This window comes from Lytechinus variegatus, chromosome 3 (assembly GCF_018143015.1).
Source record: "Lytechinus variegatus isolate NC3 chromosome 3, Lvar_3.0, whole genome shotgun sequence".
NCBI classification, from domain to species: domain Eukaryota; kingdom Metazoa; phylum Echinodermata; class Echinoidea; order Temnopleuroida; family Toxopneustidae; genus Lytechinus; species Lytechinus variegatus.
Window position 1 is genome coordinate 14,159,953 of NC_054742.1, and position 23,794 is coordinate 14,183,746.

Genomic DNA, 23,794 nt, shown 5'->3' on the forward strand with positions numbered 1-23,794 from the left:
CTTTTTCGCAAAGGGTGATTAACTTGTGGATTCCCCCTTTTTCAGTTCATTTTACTGATCCATCATTCACATTTTCTTTCAAGTTGGTGCACTGATTCCCCTTATCAATCATCAAACAAACTTAATTTTTTATGTTTCTTGTCCTTCTGAACATGCTCAAGTTTATGATTTGATGAGCCTAGATATGATTAGGGAATTATCCCTGCTCAGATCTTGGATGTAAGAATGGGGGTTAACCCTATCTAAGCCTGGGTATTTTGGGAGTTCATATCAATATGGCCAGGGGGGGGGGGCCTCCAGGCCCCCCCCCCCCTGTTACACCCACAAATGTAATAATCGCCCACAAATGTAATAACGCCCACAAATGTAATAACACTTTACCCACAAATGTAATAATGCACTTTACCCACAAATGTAATAATTTTTGATCGCCCACAAATGTAATAAATTTGAAGGGATTTTTGGCGAATCCGTTCTAAACAAATATCCTATAGTAGTGCGTTCATATAGCACAAAAGTGCAAAGACTTTATTTCCAGACCCGGATAATAACAAAATTATAATATAAGTCCAAAGTCTTTTTTCCAGACCCGGTTGTTTCAAAAATTATATTATAAGTTGAAAGTCTTTTTTCCAGACCCGGTTGTTTGAATAATTATAATACAAGTTGAAAGTCTTTTTTCCAGACCCGGTTATTTCAAAAATTATAATATAAGTTAAAAGTCTTTTTTTCCAGACCCGGTTATTTAAAAATTATAATATAAGTCCAGTCTTTTTCCAGACCCGGTTGTTTGAAAAAATACAATATAAGTTGAAAGTCTTTTTTCCAGACCTGGTTGTTTCAAAAATTATAATCTAAGTTCAAAGTCTTTTTGCCAGACCTGGTTGTTTCAAATATTATAATATAAAGTCTTTTTCCAGACAAGGTTGTTTAAAAAATTATAATATAAGTTGAAAGTCTTTTTTCCAGACCCGGTTGTTTCAAAAATTATAATATAAGTACAAATTCTTTTTTCCAGACAATATTAGCAAAGACCCAAAAATACAATAGATGTAGAATAAGGTTGTTGTTTTTATTTTTATCAAGGGTTTTAAGGTGCATATCATTCAGATATGAACATTTACGCCTAGATGATTAATTTGTCGTTTTCGTAGTCATCCCACAGAAAAATTAACAGCAGGTCTTCTGACATTCTTTTCCCCCCATTATTTATTTATTTCAATGTAGTATGCGTTATCACATGGTTTTTATAGTTTGGAAGATGCTGGGGATTAAGTTTTAAGATTAAAGTTTCGCTTATTTTGTATTTTTAAGAGAACTGGGTGTGGGATTAATAGTACGCTCTAAACCCAAGCATTTTAACTGGGTTTAATTTTGAAGATTGGTCTTAGCTTTGATTTTTGTTTCTATATTTGTTTATCTTTTAAATAACCGGGTCTATACGAAATACTAAACATAATACTAAGATTGTTTAAATTATTATTCAAAGGACTGGGTGTGGAATAAAGACAACGATCTAAACACTTGCTTTTCTACATGGTCTTAATTGGGGGATTGTTGATTCTTAGATTCGTTGTTGGGGGTTGGGTTTTATTGTTTACTGTTTTCTGAATCTTAATTTCATGCAAATCTCGATCTTTACAGAATCTAAGGCATACCACACAACGTGATTTCCAAATAAATTTCGAGCCTCTGGGCCTCGATTCAGTGCAGAGTACGCGGCAGCGCGAGCAGCGTATCCGGTATAGAGATCACTGGCGCTAGTGCACTGTGCATGAACGAATCGAGGAGCTCGCCCAAAGCAAGAGCATCGACGCATTTTCTACACCACAGACGAGTGGAGGCGAGAAAATAAGAGAACTAAATGAGATCAAACATACAAATTGGGACTATTTATTATACAAAAACTCAGATAGATTGTTATTGAATAGAAATCTGGAATTATAAACCTACCAATAGTTGTCAACTAGCCTTTGACTGTTGATCCAGATTGGCATTGCCATTGGCATCATCTTCCTCCTCTTCAGCTCCGTCACTGGCTGCAGGCTCAAATTGATATGGATTAATTATTCCATCATTTCCATTTCTACCATCATCAGACTCGAAGCTAGATCTTTCGGAGAGAGAAGTAGACCACTCCGATGCTGACTCTTCATCCGAAGGGGAGGAATTCGCAATTACTATTAGTAAAGGTCAATCTCAAGTTCAGTAAAGTTAGCTCAGCTCTGTCAAAGTGCACGCAAACATACAGTAAATAAAGCTGAATGCGAGCCGCTAGCGAAAGCCGACTTCTGCAAGTGACGTCATTAAGATTGACAGCTCTATTTGAGGTTTTCGCCTGAAAAAAGGTGGGCGTTCCCTGTCAAGTTCTTTGTCAGGGAATAACTCTGAAACTATCAATCGTACGCAAAAATAGGTCACAGATTTGCAATTTTCATGGCAAAATACCTCTACTAACACATCTTTAGTTTTAATTTCATAGGACCTTTAAGGGTGTAACTTTTGAAGATTGGTCTTAGATTTGATTTTTTTTAAATTCATTTTTTTTAAATAACCGGGTCTGGAGGAAAGAGTACGTTTTAAAACTCGTGTTATGCCACAAGAATAAGAATATGATAGGGTTTTACATAATTTTTTTCAAAAATTAGGCATAGAATAAAGACAACGCTCTTAACCTCTTTTAAAACCGGTTCATAGGTTTCCGGATTATTTGGTCTTACATTTGGAGTTTTTCTTATTATTACTATTAGTGTTATTTAAAAAAATAACTGGGTCTGGCTGAAAGACTATGTTATATGTACAGGTTATCCAGCATTAATAACATTATGGGGTCTTTATACTGTTTTTGTTGTTGTATTGTTATTTATAAGTTTGGAATAACAGGGTTTGGAGACAAGACTAAGCTCGATTTTCATTTTTATTCTACTGGAATATCATTATCGTATCTTAGTTTGGACTTATATTATACTTTTTGAAAAAACTGGGTCTGAAAAAAGACTTTCAACTTACATCATAATTTTTTTAACAACTGGGTCAGGAAAAGACTTTGAACTTATATTATAATTCTGGAAGCAACAGGGTCTGGAAAAAAAGAGACTTTGGACTTATGTTATGAATATTTAATTAATCGGGTCAGAAAAAAGACTAAACTCTTGTTATAATTTTTGAAACAACCGGGTCTGGAAAAAAGACTTTCAACTTATATTGTAATATTTGAAACAACCGGGTCTGGAAAAAGACTTTTGACTTAAATCATAATTTTTTAGATGACTGGGTCTGGAAAAAAGACTTTCAACTTATATTACAATTTTTTAATCAACCGGGACTGCAAAAAACACTTTGCACATTTGTGCTATATGAACACATTACTAGTTTTTACTTACCGGGCCTCGAGAAAAGAATATGCTTGATTCTCAATTTACTCTTGGCGCGTATATTCACAATATGCGCCATATAAGTGAAAACAACAACAAAGACGTTTATTCCACCAGATTTAATTAACTGGGTCTGGAGAAAAGACTAAGCTCGATTCTCACTTTTATTCCACTGGATATCATTATCGTATCTTAGTTTGGACTTATATTATGATTTTTGATTTAACTGGGTCTGGAAAAAGACTTTGGACTTATATTATAATTTTTGAAACAACTTGGTCTGGAAAAAAGACTTTTAACTTATGTTATATTTTTTTTAAAGAACCGGGTCTGGAAAAGACTTTGGACTTATATTATAATTTTTTAAACAACCGGGTCTGGAATAAAGACTTTGAACTTATGTTATAATTTTTTAAAGAACCGGGTCTGGAAAAAAGACTTTGGACTTATATTATCATTTTTGAAAACATCCAGGTCTGGAAAAAAGACTTTCAACTTATATCATAATTTTCTAATCAACCTGGTCTGGAAAAATACTTTGCTAATTTGTGCTATATGAGCACATTACTATAGGGTTTTAGTTTTTACTTACCGGGTCTGGAGAAAAGACTATGCTTGATTCTCAATTTACTCTTAGCACGTATATTCACAATACGCGCCATATAAGTGAAAACAACAACAAAGACGCTTATTCCACCAGTTTTAATTAACTGGGTCTGGAGAAAATACTAAGCTCGATTCTCATTTTTATTCCACTGGAATATCATTATCATAACTTAGTTTGGTGAATCATTCCGTAAATGGATTTCAGTTCTTTATAAAGACATTTCAAGCTCTGTTTTGGTAAACGGTTGGATCTCAACAAGTTTTAATATTGGAAGAGGTATAAGACAGGGATGTCCATTATCAGCCCTTTTGTTTATCATCGCTGCCGAATTTTTAGCAATTAGTATAAGAGAAAACAAAAAGATTAAACCTATTGAAATTACAGAACATATCGTTCAACTTAAACTCTTACAATATGCTGACGATACTCTGTTTTTTGTTCAAGATGAAAAATCGTTAAGAAAAATATTAAATGAATTAAAAACCTTTGGTAGAATAGCAGGACCAAAGATTAATAAAGAAAAAACAGCATTGATATGGTTAGGAGATACAAGTAAGAAATATGATATTAAAAAATACAATTTATCTTGGACTGTAAAATACTTAGGTCATTATATTCATTCTGATAATGACAAATCGCTAAACTTAGAGTGGGAAGAAAAATTAACTAAATTGAAAAAGACTCTTGAAAGCTGGTCAAAACGAAACTTAACTATTTTTGGTCGGGTAACTATTCTTAAATGTTTAGCACTTAGTCAAATAATACATTTGAGCATTGTTGACTCCATTCCAACGAAATTCCTGAAAATGTTGAATAATATAGTGTATAGATTCATTTGGAACAGAAAAGTAGAAAAAATTAAAAGATGTACTTTAACAGAAAATTATATAAATGGTGGAATAAAAATGACTGATGTTTACCATCAAATGTTAAGCTTTCGGTTAAAATGGTTAGGAAGGTTTTTGAATGACAAAACAGAAATATGGAAAAAAATGTGTTCATATTGGTTTGACCTCCTAGGAGGTATCTCGTTCCTTTTAAATTGTAATTTCAATATTAAAACACTGAAAATTATAAACGAAAGGAAAATACCAACTTTTTACAAAGAAATATTGGAGGCCTGGGAAATTTTTAGAACTGTTACCACATTAAAAGATGTGTGTATGTCTAACCCTAACTGTAATGATATTCGAAATCAAATACTTTGGCATAATAAACATATAATATTTGATAACCAGTCTTTATTTTATAAAGACTGGTATAGAAGTGGTATAGTTTACTTAACAGATATTATTGGGAGAAATGGTTACATACCAATGGAAAACATTCAGAGAAAGATCGATATAAAAAGAAGTAAAAATACTGTTATTTTCGACTATACAAAATTAAAAAAGGCAATACCAGCAATTTGGATAAAAAGTTTGAGCGATAATAGTGGCATCACTATCCGACCTCATGGTTTTATTGCTCCCCAGGTAATGATTGGAAAAAGTTTGAAATGCATCAGTGATCTGAGTAGTAATACTATATATAACCTGTTTCCCTCAAAAAATACTTTCACCAATAAATGCTGTTTACATTGGGAGAACAAACTTGATATTAATGTAAATTGGGCAAATGTATTTAAAAATAATCTTATTCAAGTTAGAGAAAATAAATTACGAGAGTTCAATCTTAAGTTATTATATAATCTCTTACCAGTAAGAAGTAACCTGTTCAAATGGAATTTTGCAACAGATGATTTGTGTCCAACATGCAAGGTTAAAGAAGATATTATACATGCTTTTATTGACTGTGAAGTAAATAAATCCTTTTTCAAATATATCAAAATTATTTTGCGAGAAGTTTACAATGTAAAAGTAGAAGTAAACCTCAAGCACTTACTTAAAGTTGAAAGTGATAGTAAAACAAATACCTTTGTAACTATTGCATTTTGGTCAATATATAAAGTTATTTTGGATAGAAACAAATCAGGAATCGAAAAAAGAAATTTTGTTTTGAAACATGTATTTATAAAAGAAATTAAAAAACGGATAGAAATGTACAACATTGCTAGTAAAAAAGACCAAAAAAAGAGATGAACTGCCCAAGAGCTTGTTACGATTCATGTAAGAAAACCTATGTAACGTAGATATGACTTTGTAATTATTGTAATAATACTTATATTTTTCATGATTTATGATTGTGTAACCTTTGATTTGAATGTGACTTATTGTGTAACCCCTGATTTTGATGTTAATAAATCCTCTAATAGAGGCAAAAAAAAAAAAACTTAGTTTGGACTTATATTATATTTTTTTCAAGAACCGGGTCTGGAAAAAAGACTTTGGACTTATATTATAATATTTGAAACAACCGGGCCTGAAAAAAAGACTTTGGAATTATATTATGATTTTCTTATTATCCGGGTCTGGAAATAAAGATTTTGGACTTTTGTGCTATATGAACGTATAACTATAGAATTTTAGTTGAGAATGGATTCGCCAAAAATCCCTTCAAATTTATTACATTTGTGGGTAAAGTCATTATTACAATCGTGGGCGATCAAAAATTATTACATTTGTGGGTAAAGTGCATTATTACATTTGTGGGTTAAATTATTACATTTGTGGGTAAAGTGTTATTACATTTGTGGGCATTATTACATTTGTGGGTAAAGTGTTATTACATTTGTGGGTTAAATTATTACATTTGTGGGTAAAGTGTTATTACATTTGTGGGCATTATTACATATGTGGGTAAAGTGTTATTACATTTGTGGGTGCAACACCCCCCCGGGATCTCGGCTGATCGCGCCGAAAATTGGCACGCAGGTTGTCTGGGATATAATCTACAAAACTGTATAGTAATTATTTTCATGCTAGTTGTTATTACATAATTATGCTAATTTATGCGTAATTAGTATCCGAAATCATACTTTTTCCTCTAACTCCATAAATAAAGCTCCAAATGTTCTAATTTTTGGCATAGAAACTCTTTGTGATGTTTTTAGCAGGTGTACATGTACATGATAAAAATTGTGATATCGGATCGATTTCTTATGTATTATATTTTTTTTGCAATTGTCTATGTCCACGTACATTTCTAAAGGTGCTCATTATTCTTTCTGATACGCTAAGTCAACTTTCTAACTTTGTAAGATAGGGAAGTTAAGAAAGTATCTTTATAAATCATCTACTGAACGTATAGTACATGCCTTTGTATCATCCCATTTAGATTATTGTAATGCTTTACTTGCTGGTTTACCCCGATCTAGTATAGGCCCCCTTCAAAGAATTCAAAATACTGCAGCTAGATTGGTAACCCTCACAAAGAAATTTGAACATATTACCCCTATTCTCTAGTCTCTACTCCCTCCATTGGCTTCAGGTTCATAATAGAATTATTTTCAAGCTCCTTCTTGTCTATAAAATCATCCATGGTCTCGCCCCATCCTACCTTCAAAATCTTATCTCTCTCTGTGCCTCATCCTCTGCAACTCAACGTCTCCGATCTTCTTCTACTGCTCACATTCAACTATCTCTAGGACCCCGCACTTTTACCTGTTATGGAGATCATGCTTTTTCTGCTCTTGCCCCTAAACTCTGGAACAATCTCCCCATCTCTATCCGTAATGCATCCACTGTCGAATCTTTCAAAACACTCCTCAAATCTTACCTCATTAAGCACATTAAGCAGTCCTCTTAATTCCATTTCCTGTTCTCTCTCACTGTATTTTGCTACTTCTCTTTTCTCTTTCCAATGCACTTAGGCTGCGTTTATGCGACCTCAACCCAGAATCATGATTTGAATCACCATTTGAATCATGATTCAGAACAGCAACATGAATCACGATCCGACAGAATCAGCGTTTATACGACCATCTTTCTAACGCTGTTTCTCCCTGAATTCTGGCCGATCCAGTGCGCATCACAGTGCGCAGTTTGAACCAGAAAGTATAGGTCAACATTTTCGCGCGTGTTTCTAGCTTCACGTCGGCTGCTAGATTTTTGCTGCCGCCGGAGCTAACGCGCGATCGTTTGTGCAAGTGCAACGTTTACTCGGCTTCCGAAAAATAAATCTTTTACTTCCAGAATTCCGTGTATTGTTCCAGAATTCGTATTGTTTTTGTTTACTTGTATTAAATCTTGTCGGTTCATCGAAAATGGTGTTCGGTACGTAGCCGTAGTACTGGGCACGAATTCTGTTAATTTTGTCTCGACAGGCGGTGCCACATCTCCGTTGAAATCTCTCCCTCGCAAGCGCCGCTGAAAGGGACTCGTAGATCGTCTTATTTCTGTGAATCCCGGTAAGGGATGCTTGTGCTTCAAGCCTGAGCCCAAAGCACAAGCAGAGCCCTGAGTTCGTCGTCAGTCCAATTTGTGCCTTTTGATGAAAACAATGAAATATACAAATGACGCTACAGTACAACCCCGGAGGTACAATACACAGAATGATAATTCCTAAATGCACGTGACAATTGGCATATACCGGTACTAGTACACTGGCAATACTGCTACACGAAAAGTAAGCTGCATGCACGAAACACAGCGCGCGCCTTTGAGTCGAACCCGGAAGAAGCACGACACAATGACGTCATAGAATCATGATTCAAATCACGATATCGTTTATACGACCTTTTTCGTTCGTGATTCTACAGAAACGTCTTTCCAAACGCCCCTTTTTCCGTGTTTCATGTTTGTGATTTGAAAGACGTTTATTTCCACTTTCGACTAAACGCAATCGTGATTCTGCAGAATCGTGATTTGAATCATGATTCTAGGGTAAAAAAGTGTCGAATAAACGCACCCCTAGAAACTGTTGTATTAAGCGCTATATAAATGTTAATTATTATTATTTGTTATTATGTTTCACATTGCTTTATCAACTGGTCGATGTCCTCATTGCCAACGTTCTCGCTACCACGTGTCACGGTTGTCGGGCGCCGACAACCCTGAAAATTTTCAGGGGAAATCCGACAACCGTGAACTTCCCCGATAATCGTGGCCGACAACTGTAAAACAGACCTAGATCTAAAAAAAAACTGAATATATTTAATAACACAATCTGCTTTTCAGATCCTAAAATAAACTTGACGATTATTTCGTCCAAGATTTCTTCCCGGGATTTCTTTTACTCACTACGCTATACGATACGACCTCGACTCGAGGCCCAATCTCTTTTGTGGGAAGCGCGAAGATGTTTACCTTGCATTTGCGTATCGTGCATTTAGCAGCAATCTAAGCTCGTCGATATTGATATTTTCGATAGCTACCACGCTTCGCGAGGGAGGGGGGACACCCCCTTCCCGAACCCTCCCCCCGTGCGTGCTTCGCACACACTGAGTCTGCTGCGCGGCTTGCGTCGCTTCACGCCGACAACCGTCAGAGTGAACCTGGCGAGAACATTGCTCATTGCTGTTTGACAAGAACACTGTCTCATGAGCAAGTCTGGTACTTTTGATTCACATGTGTCCTAGGTAAAGCTGTCCAAGGATATCATTCCTCAGTGACTTCTGTACGATGACTTGACTTTCCGTGAAGAATACTCCATGTGATAATCCGATGTTATCTCTGTATGGCCTATACTGCCTAAGGAATTTCGGTAACTCTTGGATTGTTTCAGGCCAACCCTGAGTAAGTATGTCCCATAATGATCTGGGGATTGGATCATCAGTCGTTCTCTCTTAAGTTCTGTCCTCTTGTGTTGTCCGAAGAGCAATAAGTCGATCACACATGCGAATCTCTTTCCTCGGAGCAGGTGGATTTAATTCTGACACCTAACGGTACATCTTATGCTTCCTTGGGATTAGAAAGTTGACTTAGCGTATCAGAAAGAATAATGAGCACCTTTAGAAATGTACGTGGACAAAGAGGACTGGTACGAGATGAAGTCCATATAATTTCCATTGGTCTGTGATTTGTGATGACTGTGAATTCCTTCCCGAACAGATATTATAGAAGCGCTTGATACCAAACATTAGGACTAAGATTTCCCTCTATGTTTGAGTACTTGGACTGTGCAGTGGAAAGACTTTGGATGCAAACGCAGCAGGTTACCTTCCTGAAGCAGGAATGCTCCTACATGTAGATCTTTCATTGATGCATCTATCTTGACAGTTCTCTCTCTCTCTGGGTCATAGAATTGTAGACATGCACCTGATGATACTGCACATTTCAGGCTGTTCAAGGAATGTTCATGATCATCGTCCCAGCTAGATGAACGGTGCTTTCTTGTGGAGAAGTTATCGAAGTGGTGACTTTTCTGAGAAATTAGGAATGTATGCTGCTAGGTATTTGAACAATATTAGGCATTTCTAAACATCCTCTGTCCTTCAGTAAAAGAACTTGGGTAATGTGTTGGCTTCTACCTTGCTACATGTAGGATCTCGGTAGATATCTGATCTCGTGCACTTGGAGCCAAAGAAGTTGATAGCTTCTTTCTTGATTGTGCACTTGGAGCTGTTGAACACTAAGACTTCTTGCCTTGCTGTCTCCATGAATAAGTACAGATTCTTGTATCTTGATCTTGTCCTTCAATTAGCGTGCTGCACTTGCGTGGTGCGTCTATGGTAGGTTTAGCGACGTCCTTGACATGAAGCATCGCTTTTTCTTAGAAACTACCAATAGCATCAAAGTGCTCTGGAAATGCTTGTTTGAGATCCTCATCCTGTTTGTCTAGGTTTAGGTGTAGGTGTGTCATAATTGTGCATTGAGTGAATTGTGATAATTCCAAGGTCAGTGCAATGTAACAACCCAAGGATAGCTGAAACCTTGAAATATGTTATAGAATATCTGTGTTGAACATTTTGGACTGTAACAATTTACATTTTATTGGAATCTCACCAGTGGCGTACCTGGCATATTTCGTCAGGGGGGGGGCAAGCGAAAAAAATGAGCAGGGTGAGGGGGGTGGGATAGTAGGCATGGGCGTATAGGCACAATTTTTCAAGGGGGCTGATAATCATTACCTAAATATCAACTTCACATCTATCTTTCTGTCTATCTATGTTTTATTGATATAACCACCTATCATTTATCTCTCAATCCATCACTTGATCCATCCATCGCTCCATCCATCTATATATAATCATCTATCTTGTATGTATCTGTTTGAATATGCATGTCTGACGATTGTCATCACCACATCAATAATCACATTTAGCAATGGTCAAAAATCATTCTTAGGATGTCTACGATCAAAATTATCAATCATATCTAAATGATTCATTTCATACATTAGCCGACACTGAATGAAAAATCATGACAGGCCACCTTATTCGTCCGTATGACGAATTAAATTCTAGTTTATTATTAATCTCTACACCTTCTTACGCCTAAATGCTTAGGAAGGTTTAAAAATGGTCAATTGAAATGAAAAAAAATGAAGGTTTCTTACCAGACTGATCTCGTGTAGATCCCTAGCTCGATCAACGCAAATACAATAGGGTCTACCCTTGAACTACATGTGTATGACGTAGATCCGGTTAGCGATGCCATTTCAAAGAACAATTAATGGATAAAAATTATTATTTCACAAATACTAAAATTTGATATGTGCAAAATAATTAGTATAATACTACTAATTATTTATATTCACGTATCAAATTTTAGTATTTTGAAATAATAATTTTTATCTATAAATTGTTCTTCAAAACGACATCGCTAACTGAATGCACGTCATACATAGCAGTTCAAGGGCCGACCCTATTGCGTTGTGTACATGTGGATCGAGGGATCTACACGAGATTAGTCTGGTAAGATACCTTCATTTTTTGTCTGAAAGACAAAAGTTGCTTGCACTTTGACTTTCCACCAATAGGGCCTCTACAAAAATATGCTCAAAATTAAAGTTTTTGAGCGCTCTGGTGAATAATAAAATCCCTAAGTTGATTAAAAATAAATCACAACGGAATGAAAGTAATATTTTTTGTTGTAACAAAAGAATTGTTTGTTGTGTACTGCATAGATGTATGTGTGAATTCACCGTAGGAAGGGTGGTTCCAGTGAACAAGTGGTGTACAGTAGCCTTTTAGTTAAATGCCAACTGTCAAAATTATTTATTATAGATACAAATTAGTGAATAGTTTGACACCCCATCTCAAGAAAAATATTACATGAGAGTAGCGCTATATTTTAAACTGCTTATTCAGGAGGAAAGTTAGGAAACCCTATGCAGAAGAGTCCCCCGCCATTCTTCTGTTAGTCATGTTTGTACCAGCATGACATGCTATTATTTAAACTGCCAGCAATTGCGGCAAGCAAAAGGTTTAAAAAGAAATGCCAGTTGTGGTCGCTATCTCAAAATGAGCTAGAAAAGAATCCAATAAAATGACCACCTAAGTGTTTGTATTAAAAAGTATGTGCCAAATTTGTGATTCCTGAGAAAGCAAAATAAGCACAGAATTCTGTCAAATGTAGGGTATTTTCCAAGCAATATTGATGAACTGTTCAACATTATGTTATTTTGTTTTTAGTGGTCATAAGTGTTGTCAGTTTTCAGCAAAGATTTCATGATTTCAAATAGATAAGTTTATGTTAACGTACTAGATCTAATTTAGGTCATAGGGTGACAATTAAACTTGATATTTTTCCCAATGAAATAATTGTTTGCAGTAACAACATTTGTTAACCTGTAAGCTATAAAGTCATATCAATTAAAACAATTTCTAAGGCTTTATCTTTTGCTTAATTAGCAATTACTATTTTTTATGCATCTGATCCTACAGGTATGTGCTCATACTCTTTGTTTCCTTCGATAATCTTTCTTTGTTGTTTAATTATCCAGTTCTCAAAGTACCTTTTCTCTTATGTTTTTTTTTACTGATTATATTGATTAATCTCACTATCTCACTCTAATTGAACTTTGTTATGGAAGAGAAAAACAAACCATTTAATTTGTGTGGATTTAAAGAATTGAACCTTGGATCTTTGGAAACTAAGCATGGCCTAGCAAGTTGTTTTGTTCGAGGCAACTGCCTTTATTTTGTTAATGTTATTCTGTACTTTTTTGTTTTCGTATGAATCAGGTAAACTGAAATGTGAGCACTTTGGGCCATTTGGGGAAAGCATGTTATAGATTTTGGGCATTTTTTTGGGTATTATTAGTAAATTTAAGTCAAAGTGTAGCTGTTTCAAAATGGACATCAGTACAAATGTATATACTAGTATCACATTTGCAACTGGGATACAAGTGGTTGGAACAAATCCCTTTAGATGGTAGTTAATATGCAACTTACAGTGCTTGTTTTATGTGTTCATAAAGTAAAATTGGCATCTGAAATAAAATTTGTGAAATAGATGACATCTGAACTACATTCTAGAGCAAATAGAATACTAAACATGTATTACCATATATCACAATGAACTAGCTTTGAGGCCAATTTGAATTCCTCACATTAGCACTTAAAATTCATAACACTGTTTTAAACTTTCATTACTTTCTTTTTGTTTTTTAGAATTTATTTGTCTGCTAAGTTCTTAGATTTTTCTTTTTCTTTTGAAATAATTTTTATTGTCTCACCTGCGAAGCAAAGTGAGACTATAGGCGCCGCTTTTCCGACGGCGACGGCGGCGGCGGCGGCGACGGCGGCGGCGGCGTCAACATCAAATCTTAACCTGAGGTTAAGTTTTTGAAATGACATCATAACTTAGAAAGTATATGGACCTAGTTAATAAAACTTGGCCATAAGGTTAATCAAGTATTACTGAACATCCTATTAGAGTTTCATGTCACATGACCAAGGTCAAAGGTCATTTAGGGTCAATGAACTTAGACCATGTTGGAGGAATCAACATCGAAATCTTAACCTGAGGTTAAGTTTTTGAAATGTCATCATAACTTAGAAAATATATGGACCTAGTTCATGAAACTTGGACATAAGAATAATCAAGTATCACTGAACATCCTGCATGAGTTTCACGTCACATGACCAAGGTCAAAGGTCATTTAGGGTCAATGAACTTTGGCCAAATTGGGGATATCTGTTGAATTCCCATCATAACTTTGAAAGTTTATGGATCTGATTCATGAAACTTGGACATAATAGTAATCAAGCATCACTGAACATTTTGTGCAAGTTTCAGGTCACATGATCAAGGTCAAAGGTCATTTAGGGTCAATGAACTTTGGCCAAATTGGGGATATCTGTTGAATTCCCATCATAACTTTGAAAGTTTATGGATCTGATTCATGAAACTTGGACATAATAGTAATCAAGCATCACTGAACATTTTGTGCAAGTTTCAGGTCTCATGATTAAGGTCAAAGGTCATTTAGGGTCAATGAACTCTGGCCGAATCGGGGGTGTCTGTTGAATTACCATCATAACTTTGAAAGTTTATTGGTCTAGTTCATTAAACTTGGACATTAGAGTAATCAAGTATCACTGAACATCCTGTGCGTGTTTCAGGTCACATGTCCAAGGTCAAAGGTCAATGAACTTTAGCCGAATTGGGTGTATCTGTTGAATTACCATCATAACTTTGAAAGTTTATGGATCTGATTCATGAAACTTGTACATAAGAGTAATCAAGTATCACTGAACATCCTGTTCCAGTTTCAGGTCACATGATCAAGGTCAAAGGTCATGTAAGGTCAATGAACTTTGGCCATGTTGGGTTTTTTTGTTGAATAACCATCATATCTCTGTAAGTTTATTGGTCTAGTTCATAAAAAGAGGACATAAGAGTAACCATGTATCACTGAACATCTTGTGCGAGTTAGAGTAGTATGCAAAGTCAGCACTGCTGCTATATTGAACCGCGTGATGCAGGTGAGACGGCCAGAGGCATTCCACTTGTTTGGGTTGGATCCCCTTTCAATATAGAGAGACTTTCATAGCAGAGAACATTTTCACCTGTCACTCATTCACACCAACATACATGTACTTCGAGGCTCTAGGGCAGGGGTTCTCAAACTACGGCCCACGGGCCGGATCTGGCCCTTCGAACTTCTCGATCCGGCCCGCGAGACTGCTGGGTTTTTAAAATCATTTTTGAGTCACAATATGAAACATAGCTCAATATGATTACATTGTGTATCCATGTTAGACCTAACCGTAATAAATGTAATGAAAGTCAAAACATATGAAACTGTTATAAACTTGTTTGATTAAATGCTCCCAAAATAAGGGCAAGATTGCACAAGAGAGAATCTAGGACCTCGACCGCAAGGGTCTTTGCACTTCGCGCACATTTTTGTGAAGTATCCACTTCACCCTGGCCCTTTACTTGGAGTCTAATCTGGCCCTTCAAAGAAAAAGGTTGAGAACCCCTGCTCTAGGGCCTAAAGTATAACAGTGTTTGACCCACTGACATAGTCACCCCGGTAAAATAAGACGTAATAAATAAATAATAAAAATAAAGTAATCAGGTGTGATATTTCCCTTTATTTTGCAGAGTCTATCATTGCTAGCGACCCTCACTTTGATCAAACTGGTAGATGTACACTAACCTCTGAAGAAGCTTTTGATCGATCAATCAAAAGATCTGTGAGATGGGTTGCTGTCAAAGAAAAGTATAACCTGAATGAACCAGATGATGATGCAGCTTTAGGAAGGTATGTTTAATTCATTAAAAAAACATGTAGACCAGGGGGTGTTTCATGAAAGTTGTTAGCACTGACTAAATTTTTGGTGCTGACAATTTCAGTGAAATCCTTGGTTTTGATTGGCTGCATGCACTTGCCTCTGACTGTTTAGAATATAGACCATTGCCAAGAAATGAGCACAATAAGCATGGTTTTTGTGAAGGTCTTTTTCTAATGCCCCCTCACACCTAACTGAATTGCCTGAAATAAGTCTTGCGGTGGCTGGCGAAAGGCATTAAAAAAAAATCGTTTTCAATGGTAAATGATAGTAAATCATATTTACCTTTTGTAATTGGGTTCGTAAACTTTCTGAACTCACAGCTGCAATTATTCAAATTTGTGCGGAAAGTTTGAATATGTTTAAAATTTCCTGAAAAATTGAAATATTTTTGGTCATCTGTTTGAATTCGCATCTCTTTTTTAGTCTGCGGTAATCATTGGTTTGTCGTTTGTGTGTTATTGTCTCGCATAGTCCCTCATCGCGCTTTAGCCAAGGAAGATCGATCTTGAAAGAACCCTTAACGAAGCAACACGATGACACAAACGTGCAAGAACGTTTCCCCATCTTATTTATTCCCTCATTCATTTCTTATCGGATGCCATATCAAACCATTGCTTACTGTTCCTTCATCTTATTGGGTTATATCAATCCTTTAGCTGCAATTTTCTCAAAGAGGTGAACCAAAAAATGGATATCCTTTGCTTACCATTCATTGATAACATTTGACAATAGTTACTGACTGCATGATTTGACAGAAATTTTATTTGAATTTGCGTGCAATTCGTGCATTTTTCCTTTTCATCACCGTTCGTCCGCCTACGTTTGGTCAGGTGTGAGGGGGCTTTTAAGAATATTAGTGTGAGTTCAGTGTGCTGGCTTTCCAGTGTAGACTTTTTTCACAAAGATTAATTTTGCCTAACTTACTAGAGATCTAGATTTACAATAATATGGAAACAATTGACCTCTATTTAAGAGAAATCTTTGAAAGTCTTGCTTGTTGCAACTTGAATTAAGCTGTAAACTTTGGTTATTTGAAAACTATATCTAAAGCCATTTGTAATCACTGATTTCTTCATTTTTTTTACTCAAATTATTTATTCATTATTCTTGGTAATAATGATATTCAGCTTTTATGTACTGCTTTATACATGGGAACAACTTCTCTAAGTGCTTTAGAGATATAATTTGTTTTTATGTTGACTGAAAAGAATGAAAATAACTGTATTTTGCCTCAATATCCAATTATATAGGTGTATGAACCAAGATGTGGGTTTGTTTATTCATCTGCTGATGTTCATACCAACCATTGATAGACTAGGAACTGAAGAACAGAAAGTGAAATGGTTACCTCTAGCTAGACAATACAAAATAATTGGAACTTACGCACAGACAGAGCTTGGTCATGGTAAGTATATGTGGGCTTAAATAGGGACAGGCAGTGAAAAAATATGGTTGGAAACAGACGGATGTCGGAAGAAATACAAATTTAGCTGTTTACTTGGCTTTAATACTTTTTGTATGAGGATAATACCTAGGTATGATATATTTCCCTGTAGTTAAAAGTTTTTCAGAATGAGTTATCAATTTAAACAGATGATCTCGGTGAAAATCAATTTCAGAGAATGCTCTCAGATGCAGCCAGAATAGTATCAAGTCAGCACCATTATGTCAGAAGGTTCAGGAGAGCAAAACGTAGGCCTGCCATCTACTCCTTTTTTAAAGGAGTTACTCCTTTCTTGTCCAGATATAATGTACAGTCATTTATAGGAAACCTGGTCCGACTCCAATTTCTTAAATGAATCATCCTATTTTGTATGTTTACAGTTTGGTAGACCTGAAAAAGCTGACTAACCAAAGAAAACATGTATTTTCATTAAAACGTATGAAAACATGCAGCACCCGACACTGGCATCGGTCCGATGGTCCCAGACCGGTAAAAAATTGCTGCCGGGCCAGTAATTTTATACAAATAGCCAGATTTCCTGGTTCTGCAGACCAGAAAAAATATATATCAAACCGAGACTTGATTTTTTTTTCCTCTTGTGTGAATTATAAAAATGGCTCTCTAAAATTGAGAACTGGCTCTTATGAATTATGTTGTGTCATTGTGGGTGTGTGCTTAATGTTTGTATTTTTTTAGGGGACAATAAAAATAATTCAAATTCAAAATCATTGATGAATATGTAGCATTCAATTGATAAGTGTCCATAATTCTTTTTCTATGTAGTTCCATTCAGAGCTGAGGTGCATATTTGTTTTTTCTAACAAATATTTTTCTTTTGAACATAACTGTGTGGAAGAACCGTGGTGTAGTGGTTCTGACTCTCGCCTTGTAAACAGAGGGTCGTGTGTTTGAATCCCACCACGGTCTAGCGTCCTTTGGCAAGGCGTTAATCCACACTTTGCCACTCTCGACCCAGGTGCTAAATGGGTACCCGGTAGGATGCGAAAGATATTGTATGTTTGATTTTGCCAGCGCCATAATGTGGCTGCGATGAATGCAAGGAATGCTCCCCAGGGAGTGGAAATTGTGCACTTTTCATGCTTGATTGAAATGAATCCAATGGCCGGGGTAATAATATGCTGTAATGTGCTTTGGGCCATTCTGGGAAAAGCGCTTTATAAAAATTGGCTATTATTATTATTATTATAACTGCAGGTACCAATTTGAATTGTTTGGAAACTACTGCCACATATGATGAGAAGACACAAGAATTTATTCTCAACTCTCCAACTCTGACTGCAATGAAATGGTGGCCAGGAGGATGTGAGTGTGTAAAGCATTAAATATTGAAGTGTTTTAGAGAATAATGTTTAGTTTTTTCATACTGCATGTGTATGCCATATACATGGACCACAGTGATGTTGAATAACATTTCACTATTATGCTAAGTTTGCCTAATGGAACCCTACTTGCGACAGAGTCAATATATTTATATTTTTTGCATAATGTCATTTGAATTAATTGATATTATTGAAGTGATTTCTTTTAAGGAAGTTGGTGTAATTGTGCATATACAAGCAATTAATTAATTGATTCAATTAAATGTTATTCACCTTTCTTAGAGTCTGTAAAGAGTTAATGCTCAATGCTCAATGCTCAATGCTTCTCAAATAAATTCCCACCATTTTCAAGTGTTTTTATTGTGATCTAATTGCAGTGGCTAAGTCATGCACACATGTTATTCTAATGGCCCAGCTGATTGTCAAGGGAAAAACATATGGTCCTCATTGCTTTATCGTTCAAGTGCGAAGTCTTGAGACTCATCAGCCTCTACCAGGTAAGGTATACATTTATGCAGAGCTGCCAACCATTAGGAAAAAAAACTAATTATTACGCTTTTCACACCAAATTACACCAGTACTTTTTTACGCCAGTTGGGGGGGCTGAAGCCCCCAAGCTCCCCTGCTTCCACAGCCCCTGAGATGAAATTTTGTTAAATCTTAATTCTTGGCAAATTGTGCAATTGATTTTATAACTATCTTAACCCATCATGTTTTTAAGAGTATATTTTATCATTAATACCGTTGATTTTATCATTTAATGCATATTTTAATGTTTATTTTCTTTATCAATGATTCTCTGTGCAATTTTTAATTTATGTCAATGTTATGAAATTTACATTATGTTTTTACCAGAGATTGCGTGCATTGCCTATGGAAAATTCTTGCATGAATCCAAATCCACGCATGTGCGCAGAAACAGTCAGGAAGTTATCTTTCCATGTTTCCAACGTGACAAAAAAATCTGAGGAGTTTTTCAATAGGCACTGATCAGTTCTTTTTAATAACTTTTCATGCATTGTAGATTAGAATTTGGGTCACTTCTTTGGATTGTTCAAATGGATTATTTCATGTTATATACTGCAAAAGGATTCAATATTAACGATTTAAATGTTTGAGGATCTTGTGCCTGCTTGTCCAGTTCAGCGAAGCTTCCAAACTTGCTACCCTGCTGGGACAGGCGGCATTGGAACATCATCTCTGTTGGTTCTATGCGGCACCGCGTATCGGTGCGGTGTGGTGGGAATATGTGTATTGCTACTTAAATTTTCTGCATCAGACATGATTTGATTGAACTGAATTTCGATATGGTGTCGGGTTCAAAGATGAAACAGACTTTCTCGCATCCATATGATTAACTCTTAATGTGCCATTCGCTGAAATCAGCGAGTGCCATGTTTTTTTTTCAGAGTCTATATTTAATTATTTTATTTATGAAAAGAGGGAATCACTCCTGAGACAATAATGTTAAACCTCTTGACCATAAGCTGAACTGAACAACAGAATCACTCATGCATGCAATGCACTCCTCAAATGCAATAGGCATGTTTAATAGCTGTATGACCATTGCACGAAAATTTGTTCGTGGCACTCCAGTGGATGCACGGATATGTGTTCATGGCATGTTTAATAAGGGTTAATGTCAGTGATGTTGAAGAATTGATAAACTTTTTTTAGGTAAGAAGTGATGAGAATATCTATGCTTTTTTTTCAAAGACAAAGCCCACACCCTTGACCTTGCCTTAGATCTACACGGTAGTCCTAAGAACTTATTTTAAAAATTAAGTATCTGTTCATTTACATCACTTTATGCACCATTTTTATCATTCACATATATTTCCAAATAAGCCCCATCGTGCAAATGATCTATATTTCTTCAAAGAAATTTACACTACTGTGCCTCACGTATGAAATTAGCTTTTTTTATCTCAAAGAAATTTATCATAGAACACAGTGCGCATGAAATTACTCTTATTATCCCCAAATTTCAAAGTTTGGCAGCTCTGTTTATGACTGTATTTTGTCCAAGATATAACTTAGAATAAAAAGAAATATAATTATCAGTCATTTTTTAAAGGGATAACTTTGGTATTCAATTTGGACTATGGATGTTAGCATGATATCCTCTAGATTTAAGGTAAAATGTTAGGTAAACTATTTTGTCTGGACACATAATTAGTGATTACTGGGTCTAGTTGTGAAGGGCAATATTGATTAAACATTCAGATTTGCTCTGAGGTCAGTGCTTAATATATCATATTATTAATGATTTTTATTATTACATAATAACAAATCAATTTAACAAAAACACACAAACACTACACTAAAAAGTTTGGGATATAGGGTTTGACATTACTAGAAGAATGTTTGTTGAATTACAGGTATGACACTTGGTGACATTGGAAGAAAGTCCTCATTTGATGCTGTTGGGAATGGTTTCCTGATTATGGATCATGTTCGTATTCCTCGTCTTAACATGTTGATGAAGTATGCTGAGGTTAGTCTTACAATCTATCATGTTTCATTGTGTGAGCCGTCAAATAAAAAAAAAATTATTTAATCAGTAAACACTTCACATTTAACTGTGAATAAATTATAGTCATGCAGTAAATATTTGTATATTTTCATACACAGTTATCATTCACTTATCAAAATCAAATGTTGCAATAAATGAGTTTTGAATCTTTATTTTAAAATGTCCTGATAAGAGGGTTAGCCCCACCCCTGTAGTGGTATATTCCTTATTGTTTTGTTTTATCATAGGTTACTACTAATGGTGAGTACAAGCGACTAGGCAATCCTAAGGTTACCTATGGGAGCATGATACTCGTCAGAACTAAGATTGTAGAAGCTGCTTCCTATGAAATTGCCAAAGCCATCACCGTGGCAACAAGATACAGTGTCATCCGCAGACAAGGTTCAATAGAGAAGAAGTGAGTTTTATAGATAATGGTACTTGTATTAAGGTTGATATATGATTGCAGTATATATGTACATTTATAAAAAAAAAGGCAAATGCAATTTGAATCTGATCTGTTAAGTTCATATTATTATCTCTCAAGCAATCTTTTGTTTCTCTTTTTTATTTTTGCATCATGATATTTGTAATTCGGCAATCTTTGTTTAAATTAATTTTTTTTTTGCTTCTTGCTCCATATGAAAGTTTTTTGTAATTACAGAAGATGCTGCTACACATTTTAAAGTGTTTTATTGTGAAAATCCAAGTTGAGACTGGTCACATAGTTACATTCCAAATGAGCTATCAGGAACATTGCATACAACATTTTGTAGAAAAATAAAAAGTTATATAAAATACTGTGCGGTTTGAGAATTATAGAAATAAAAAAGTGTACTAGTACTCATTTCTTCTTTTAGGTAAAATTCTAACTTCCTATTTTCCTCTATAAAATGATGAAACATCTCTCCTCACAACAAACTGTGCTCAATTTCATCTGTTTGAATTACCCAATATCTTTACATGTACATTATATGTTTCCTATCATTACTTTAGCTCCTTCCTTGTGTTTTAATAATTAAGAGAACTATTGCAGTAATTATCCTTAGTCAGTTTTGGATGATATGAGTATCAAATAGGCTGCTGAATTGAACAATTGGCTGTCCATAATTCAATCACAACTTTAGACCAAAGATTGAATATTAGTTTACTCTAATGTATGTATTATTTGTTTACTTAGTGGTCCTGAGGTTCCAATTTTAGATTATCAGACTCAACAACACAAGCTATTCCCTGGCATTGCTGCTGCTTATGCCTTCAAGTTTGTCAGTCTTCAACTCAAGCCACTCTATCAAGAGAATGAGAAAAACCTTCAAAAGCTAAATTTTAATCTTCTTCCAGAGGTATTTTCTTTGATATATTAGCATTATTTAAAGTTTTGTGTGGACAGGATATTACCTGATTTTAAGAGCGAAATCAAATTCTGCTCTTAAGTGGTTGTTAACCTTACTGATATGACAAGAAATGCCCAGAGAGTATGAGGGGCAGAGGTATGAAGTAGAGTATTTTTCCATGTGTATTACATTACATTTTCTCAAATTACATTGGAAGTGGAAGACTGGGATTACATTTAGGAATTTTTAATAATCAAGTTTGAATGAAAAATAAACAAATTACATGGTCTGCACTCATGAAATAAATATGTCCAGAAACTACTATAAATTGCTATCTTTTTCATAAAAATGATGAGATGCTGATGACCAGTTTGAATTTAATGATTTGATTTATTTGCCTGACTTACAGCTTCATGCTCTGGCTTCTGGTTTAAAGGCCCTTACAACAAGAGAAGCAACACTTCACATTGAGACTTGTCGCTTTGCCTGTGGGGGTCATGGTGTAATGTTACAGAGTGGGTTGCCTGACATGTACAATAAGTTTTCAGCAGCCTGTACCTATGAAGGCGAGAACACTGTTTTACTTCTGCAGGTTGCAGGGTAAGTATATATATATATGTATGTATACAGTTTCTATAATGAACCCAAGTGCTACCTGCCCTATGGCTTTGGTTTACAGGGTTACTGGATAGTCAAATAATTTTTATTAGTCTGTGAACTTTCAGATATAACAAAATCCATCTACACATTTTTTTGTGTGAATTCCTACTTCTTAATATTGTTAGAATAATGTTTTAAGGATACAAATGAAATCCAATAAAGAAGTGAAAAAATTAGTGCATGATTAGATTTTCATTTATCACAATAGATCTTATCAATATTTCTTTTCTTCCATGTTTATTAAAGAAAATGACAAAGAAATCCTCATACAGTTCAATATGAATTCTGTTATTCTTACAAAAAGTTGGTATTTTTAACACATGTTCTAGGAGACACAAAGCCATCTCTTTATTTAATTTTACAATTTATATAATTGCTATACCCAATTGTTTCTCAGAAATCAATGATAAAATGCATTAATCAGTTCAGTAGTTTGCATTTATGAATTCTGAATTCTTTGATGCATGTGTTATCAGTGTGTAAGGTTAAGCAGTCATAATTTCTACCAACCTGTTTAGGTTCCTGATGAAGATTCTAAGTAAAGCTCAGGCAGGGGAATCCATTCAAGGACTTGGTGCTTATCTCACAGAAGAACCAGAGAATAGCTGGTCATGTGACCAACCAGACCAGTCACTGAATGCGCATCTTATTCTAGATGCCTACAAGCATAGAGCCCAGTGGTAAGTGAATGAACAATCCCTTTCTCTTGGCTGAGTTTAGCTTTAAATGTGCTGAATTTACAAAGGGTTCTTAATTGTACTTTATAAGCATTAAGCACCCAGAATTATGTCAACTGTCATCAATAAAAACAGTCATGTCCAAAGTGAAATCTCTGGTGATCTTGAAAATTGTGAAACTCAATTAAAAAAAAAGATGTTGATATTATAAAATGTTTGATCTGCTGTACTGTTATGTGTGGAATGATTGAGGTCCACAAGACAGTGTTCACAG

The 23,794-nt window shown here is 35.2% G+C and overlaps 1 protein-coding gene across 1 annotated transcript in view; it reads left to right on the top strand.

Moving 5' to 3' along the window:
• The window catches only part of LOC121410280 (peroxisomal acyl-coenzyme A oxidase 1-like), a 44,911-nt gene that overhangs the window by 14,349 nt on the left and 6,768 nt on the right, over nt 1-23,794 (top strand). Inside the window, exons 2-10 of the mRNA XM_041602262.1 lie at nt 15,360-15,519; nt 16,801-16,955; nt 18,210-18,317; nt 18,712-18,831; nt 20,716-20,831; nt 21,098-21,267; nt 22,030-22,192; nt 22,593-22,783; nt 23,362-23,523. Coding sequence (XP_041458196.1) covers nt 15,360-15,519; nt 16,801-16,955; nt 18,210-18,317; nt 18,712-18,831; nt 20,716-20,831; nt 21,098-21,267; nt 22,030-22,192; nt 22,593-22,783; nt 23,362-23,523 — 1,345 coding nt within the window. The remainder of the gene's footprint in view (nt 1-15,359; nt 15,520-16,800; nt 16,956-18,209; nt 18,318-18,711; nt 18,832-20,715; nt 20,832-21,097; nt 21,268-22,029; nt 22,193-22,592; nt 22,784-23,361; nt 23,524-23,794) is intronic.